At 34.8% G+C, this 6,626-nt stretch overlaps 1 protein-coding gene across 1 annotated transcript; it reads left to right on the top strand.

The window, feature by feature from the left end:
* Positions 1-3,909: 3,909 nt before the first annotated feature.
* LOC140838456 (isocitrate lyase) lies at positions 3,910-6,585 on the top strand. Its single transcript, XM_073204771.1, has 4 exons — positions 3,910-4,167; positions 4,425-5,545; positions 5,640-6,121; positions 6,211-6,585. Exons 1-4 carry the CDS (start codon positions 4,138-4,140, stop codon positions 6,306-6,308), a joined length of 1,731 nt encoding a protein of 576 aa, XP_073060872.1. The 5' UTR covers positions 3,910-4,137; the 3' UTR covers positions 6,309-6,585.
* The last annotated feature ends 41 nt before the right edge of the window (positions 6,586-6,626 follow it).

Raw genomic sequence — 6,626 nt, 5'->3', positions numbered from 1 at the left:
CTTGAACAGTCTGAGGAAGGGTTGTTCAGTGCATCGTCACATGATCACTCGTCTGTGTGAATGGACATCTCCATGTCATTGCTAATGAAACATGTCGTTTACACCACAGATACTAGTCTCAAGCTCGAGTGACATTTATCCTTGTTTTAAACGGCTGATTCGACTAGGAACTTGTTTAAAATAAACGATATACTTCCTAGTGAGTTCCACGATCTTACGTTGTGACGCAGATCTCATAGTACATATTGTATATTCAATCACTTTATCTATGCAGCTTGCATGAGTATACATGTAAAGTATAATGACATAATCGAATAAAATCGTAAAATATTATTAAAATAAAGATTGGTTTACATCAGAGTCAATAAAATCAAAACCACAAGTTGACTTATCGGACACTTACTCTAACAATTTGATAGTTTATCCGAGATCAAGATTTCGAATTCGAGATGAAATATCGGATTCTGATAAAAATTTATAACAAAACCTGTCGAGAAAATAATAATCAAATTAAGGACAAATACAGATAAGTTGGTGGTGGACAACGAGGATATGAATTCGGATAAACAAGAGTTGACGTGTACGTTTTGCTTGAGATCATACGGATAAACAAGTTGACGTGTACGCTTTATGAATATATATTAATTTTTAAAAATTTAGATTCATAAATATTGCAAATTATAAGTAGGCAGGAGAGGTTGGGCTGCACGACTAGTCAAACCAAGAGAGCGTAATAGCTTATCAATTCTTTCCAAGAGTTAATCGTTTAAGGTATGCGGAATATATTAATATTTGACTTAATAATAGTAATATGTTTAGAAGAAATTATTTTTTTAGATTAAAATAAAATAACGTGTTTGACTTCATAATCATATATTACTAAAACTTGAAAAGTTTTCTTTTTTTGATTAAAAAAAGAAAAGAAAAGAAAAGAAAATTTTATTTTGTTGACATGTTTGATGAGAAGATAAAATAAAAGAAAAAAAAGAAAAATTTATTTTGTGGACAAGTTTGATGAGAAGAAAAAAAAAATGAAAAAAAAAAATTTTATTTTGTGGACAAGTTTGATGAGTAGATACAAGGAACCTATTTGGATGCTTTAAATTCAACCATTGTGATCTTGAATTGGTTTATAATCTTGATTTTGACATTTTTTGTGAAAGGAACATACCCATATCATTATGGTCACATTCTCAGATACCTTGTAAAATAAAAAAATATAAATTATTCTCTTCCATTCATAAATTATTCACTTTGGTAAGATTGATTATATGTTGTTTTAAGAAAGTTATGATAATGATAATAATGTAATTCAAATATTTTAAATTGTATAGCAGTTCAAACACTATAGTTCTATTTAAAAGAGACAATTATTGTATCCAACAATCTCTCTCAATAATTGTACTCATTCCAATCAATGAGAATCGAATCCGTGATATTGGCTGTGATACAAATTATAAGACCGAATATTTGTCGTTTTACCAAAAATTATAATCAATATTAATGATGCAATTCAAATCTTTTAAAAATATAACATATAATGTATTTAACAAAGAAAATTATTGCTCACGTCTTTTTTATTGTTATTATTCCACTTGCATCTCCAATTTTTGTTAAAAAATTGAAAGTGGGACATCCTACCAGCCTCGAAATTAATTGTGTTACATATATTTGTTAGGCTCACCAGATATGTATTTAATTTTATTATTTATGATGGGGTACATAAGTGATAAAGAAATAATTAATGCATTATAAAAAACATTAAATTTATATTTATATAAAAAGCAAATCCCCCAGGTAACATCTTAAGCTTATATTAAATTTAGAATAAAGAATTAATCACCGATCCAAAAGAATTAATTAAAATTTTATAAAAGAGCATGAAACACACTTTTTTTTTTATTTTAAAAAAAGGTTGATTAAAATAATTTTAGGTGGTCACATTAGAGTAGGTGGGGTGCTTTAACCCCGAATTCATCGTAGTTGGCAGCAAGGACCGAAATGAGCTGGACGATTAAAAATTATTTTCAGCGGGACCATTTTTCATATTAATTAATACAATAAAACTAGGAAAAGTGTATAATTAATATTTTAAAAATGTTTAAAATATAAGCAAAAAGAGTGATTTAGTCGAATTCCCCCTAGATTCTTTTAATTAAATTTTTTTAATTATAATTAACACATAAATAAATTACAAATGGGTTTTAATAAATTAGAATATGTATCTTATTAGACGGTTTTACATATTTTTATTTTCGAGAAATGCTAACTATGTTAATATTTACAATAAAAGTAATATTTTTGACATAAAAAAGTAATGTTTTTTATGATCGAGCAAAATAAATATATATGTCTCACAAAATTAATCTGTAAGATCGTCTCACATAAGTTTTGTGTTATAAATTATACTTGATGTGGATAACATTATGAAATTCCGTGTTAATTTGTACTTAAGGGTCTTAATTATAAATGTTCAGAATTATCACGGCGAGCAATATTTCTAGAAAAGGGCAATGAAATAACGTGCATAAGATTTTTTTCTACCTTATAATAATAATATTAAAAAGAAGAAAACGAGGCAAAAACGTAAAAAGATGAACGAAAATAAATCAAAATTAATCTCCAAGACACTAATTAATTTTATATATCTTAATTTAATGCATAGAGACATCATTCTACATGTGCAATAACCATCATGGTCATAATAAAGAAAACATAAAATTTGGGAATATATTACCGTCGAAAACATACGAAGAAAGTTATTTTTTAAACCAAATAATAATTTATATAAACAAATTAATAAAGATATTATATCATCATAAATTGTAAAAAAAAAAAATCAAAATAAAAAAGCTGACCCCATTCGTTGAGATAAATTCTTTTACGTGTAAAATGCGTGTATAAAGGCCATCGATTTTGACCCTTTCTTAAACAACAAAGTTATCAATCAAACTCGAAATAATTGAAAATATCAGCTGCAAAAAATTAGCTATGAATTGCGGAAATTAATTATTGATTGAGATCAATGACGGAGACATGGATACAACACTGTCCGAATTAAAATTTTAAACTCTAATTTTTTTTAATATTTTAAATTGATTTACTCGAACTAATATCAAATTTATCCAAAATTATAAATATAATTGTTTTTTTTAAAAAAAAAAATTTAGGACAATCCAAACTTTGGCAACGACTGTGGCTCCGCCACTGATCGAGACAGTTGTAAGTACAAGAAAACCAACGCACAAGTTTTAAAAAATTCATACACTGAGAAACAAACTTCACATGGACACCAACCGGCTAGATTTGCTACTCAACCATACCCAGACTAGGCTAATTAACCACACGCAAAACACGTTAGTCTTAGCCACCGATCCCCATAATTAACTCAAAGGTAAAAATTTGTGTGAGACAGTCTCACGGATAGTATTTATGAGACGGATATCTTATTTGGGTCATCCATGATAACATATTATTTTTTATGCTAAAAGTATTATTTTTTATTGTGAATATGGATAGGGTTGACCCGTCTCACAAATTAAGATCGTGAGACGGTCTCACATGAGACCTACTCCAACTCGAAATAGTCCGGAAAAAGAAAACAACTGGACTATGTGGAATGTTATTTTAAACTTAATTAATGAAATGGATTATTCATTATAAATGAATAATAAATATTAAAAGTTAGACCGAGTCACACCGCATGCAGAAAATTTTCATTAGTTTACTCCTTAATTGGATAACTAATTTCAGTCAGTTATCCGCAAATCCATGGAAGCCCTTAATCGACCAATTACTGCGCCGAACACATTTAAGAAACAACAACGGAATCGGTTAGTAAAAATTAAGAAAATGAGATACTAGAGAAAACCTCGTGAATTGTGAAAGAAAGATAGGATTCTTGACAGACGTCCATGCCCGCAGTTCCCATCAGTCTACATGTCGTAATAAATATAAACAGATAAGCATTCACCAAGAAACTAATAGGAAATTTCTCGCTTTTGTTTTTTTCTCATCTTTACTGCTACGAGTTCTTACTATAAATTGAGGTGCTCGGCTTGGTGGAAGCCATAGTCGTACATTCCTTTGTATAGGAAAAAAAGAAGCTTAAACTTTTAAAAGATCAAAGTTCTGTCCATGGCTGCATCTTTTTCAGTGCCTTCCATGGTATGATATTTGCTCTTCCAGTGCATAGAGAGGGAATATTGTCATCTTCAATTTTCTTGGTCCTTTTGGTTGTTATTAGTTATTGCTTTTGTTTCGAGTTATCTACGATTTTATAGCATTTGTGTTAGACGTCGACCGGTAAATGCATGAGGTTAATAGAAAGATATTCTTTAATGTTATATAGGACCATTTTTTAATCATCGGATTTTTCATGATATTAATAATTAATTAAGTTAAATATTTAATTATATGAGCAGATTATGGAGGAGGAGAATAGATTTGAAGCCGAAGTGGCGGAGGTGCAGGCGTGGTGGAACACCGAGAGATTCAAGCTGACTAGCCGCCCATACTCCGCTAGAGACGTGGTGGCGCTGCGAGGCAGTCTCCAAATAACGTACCCCTCCAACGAACTCGCCAAAAAACTGTGGCGAACTCTCAAAACCCACAAAGCAAACGGCACCGCCTCAAGGACCTTCGGCTCCCTGGACCCAGTTCAAGTCACCATGATGGCCAAACATTTAGACTCCATTTACGTCTCCGGTTGGCAGTGCTCGTCCACCCATACCACCAGCAACGAGCCTGGTCCTGATCTGGCCGACTATCCCTATGACACCGTTCCGAACAAAGTCGAGCACCTCTTTTTCGCGCAGCTGTACCATGACAGGAAACAAAGGGAGGCGAGAATGAGCATGAGCAGAGAAGAAAGGGCCAGAACGCCTTACATCGATTACCTGAAGCCCATTATCGCCGACGGGGACACGGGTTTCGGTGGACCCACCTCCACCGTGAAGATGTGCAAGTTATTCGTCGAGCGCGGTGCAGCCGGTGTCCATATTGAGGACCAGTCGTCTGTCACCAAGAAATGCGGCCACATGGCAGGGAAAGTGCTGGTTGCCATAAGCGAACATATCAACAGGCTTGTTGCTGCGAGGTTGCAGTTCGATGTAATGGGGGTGGAGACCCTTTTGATCGCCCGAACTGATGCGGAAGCGGCCACGTTGATTCAATCCAACGTGGATTCAAGGGATCACCAGTTTATTTTAGGTGTCACCAATCCAAATTTGAAGGGTAAGGCATTGGCTACATTGCTGGAGGAGGGTATGGCGGCGGGGAAGACGGGGCCGGAACTTGAGGCCATCGAGGACAATTGGCTCGCCATGGCTCGGTTGAAGACGTTTTCTGATTGTGTTGTTGATGCTATAATGAGCATGAATATTGGAGAAGGGGAGAAACAGCGGAAGTTGAATGAGTGGAAGAATCACTCTAGTTATGACAAGTGTCTTTCAAATGAGCAAGGGAGAGAAATTGCTGATCAGCTTGGATTATCCAATCTTTTCTGGGATTGGGACTTGCCTAGAACTAGAGAAGGTTTTTACAGGTAAAAATTACATTCAGATTTCAAAGTTCCTGCATACATAGTTGAATAATAGTATCATGAACATTGTGCTCAACTCGTTTAACAACATCGACAGGTTTAAGGGGTCTGTGAAAGCATCAATTGTTCGTGGATGGAGTTTCGCACCACACTCCGACGTTATTTGGATGGAAACCGCAAGCCCCGACTTGGCCGAGTGCACCGAATTCGCACATGGGTTGAAGTCTAAGTGCCCTGAGACCATGATGGCCTACAACTTGTCTCCATCATTTAACTGGGACGCATCGGGGATGTCTGATGAAGAGATGATGAATTTCATCCCCAAGATTGCTGAACTAGGATACTGTTGGCAGTTCATCACCCTTGCTGGCTTCCACGCAAACGCCCTGATAGTCGATACTTTCGCCAAAGACTTCGCTGCACGAGGTATGCTGGCCTATGTGGAGAAGATTCAGAGGGAGGAAAGGGCCCATGGGGTTGATACGTTGGCTCACCAGAAGTGGTCTGGCGCCAATTACTACGACAGAATCCTTAGGACTGTCCAGGGAGGGATCACATCTACCGCAGCCATGGGAAAAGGCAAATCATACTCGAAATCTCTGAATTTTCTTGAAACCAACGTAGATTATTTCATAATCATTATGCTAAATGTTTGATTCAATTTGCAGGCGTCACGGAGGTTCAGTTCCAGGAGACGTGGACCAGGACGGGGGCCGGAAATGTGGCCACCGACGCAAGTCTCGTGATTGCTAAATCACATTTATAGAATTGGATTCATGAATTGGGAACCTTCACTATTTTTTCTCTGGAGTTTTTTCTTTGTAAGAAAAATATGTGGAGTCATGTACAATAAAAAGGTTGTGTATTTTACAATAAATGTCGTATCGATGCATTCTATGATTGTTAGAACTATTGTATCAATCCGAAGGTTCCATAAGAAGAGATGAAACATATGTTGATTGCTATTTTTTTTGTAATTCCATGTGCTGGTCTTGTACAGTCTTGTAATGTTTGGAAATTGGAATACAAAAGTATTTAATGAATTCGGCATATGATATATTTAACTTTTTGGATCAGTCGAGTA

This window comes from Primulina eburnea, chromosome 8 (assembly GCF_022965805.1).
Source record: "Primulina eburnea isolate SZY01 chromosome 8, ASM2296580v1, whole genome shotgun sequence".
Classification (NCBI taxonomy): Eukaryota; Viridiplantae; Streptophyta; class Magnoliopsida; order Lamiales; family Gesneriaceae; genus Primulina; species Primulina eburnea.
Note: the sequence above shows the minus strand (reverse complement) of the source record. Positions and strands in the feature narration are given on the sequence as shown.

What these genes read in the sequence shown, in the direction of transcription:
- LOC140838456 (XM_073204771.1), top strand. Translation starts at nt 4,138, where the DNA reads ATGGCTGCATCTTTTTCAGTGCCTTCCATG. An exon ending in ACTAGAGAAGGTTTTTACAG is followed by an intron (nt 5,546 to 5,639) that starts GTAAAAATTACA and finishes CAACATCGACAG; the next exon opens with GTTTAAGGGGTCTGTGAAAG. An exon ending in TACCGCAGCCATGGGAAAAG is followed by an intron (nt 6,122 to 6,210) that starts GCAAATCATACT and finishes TTCAATTTGCAG; the next exon opens with GCGTCACGGAGGTTCAGTTC.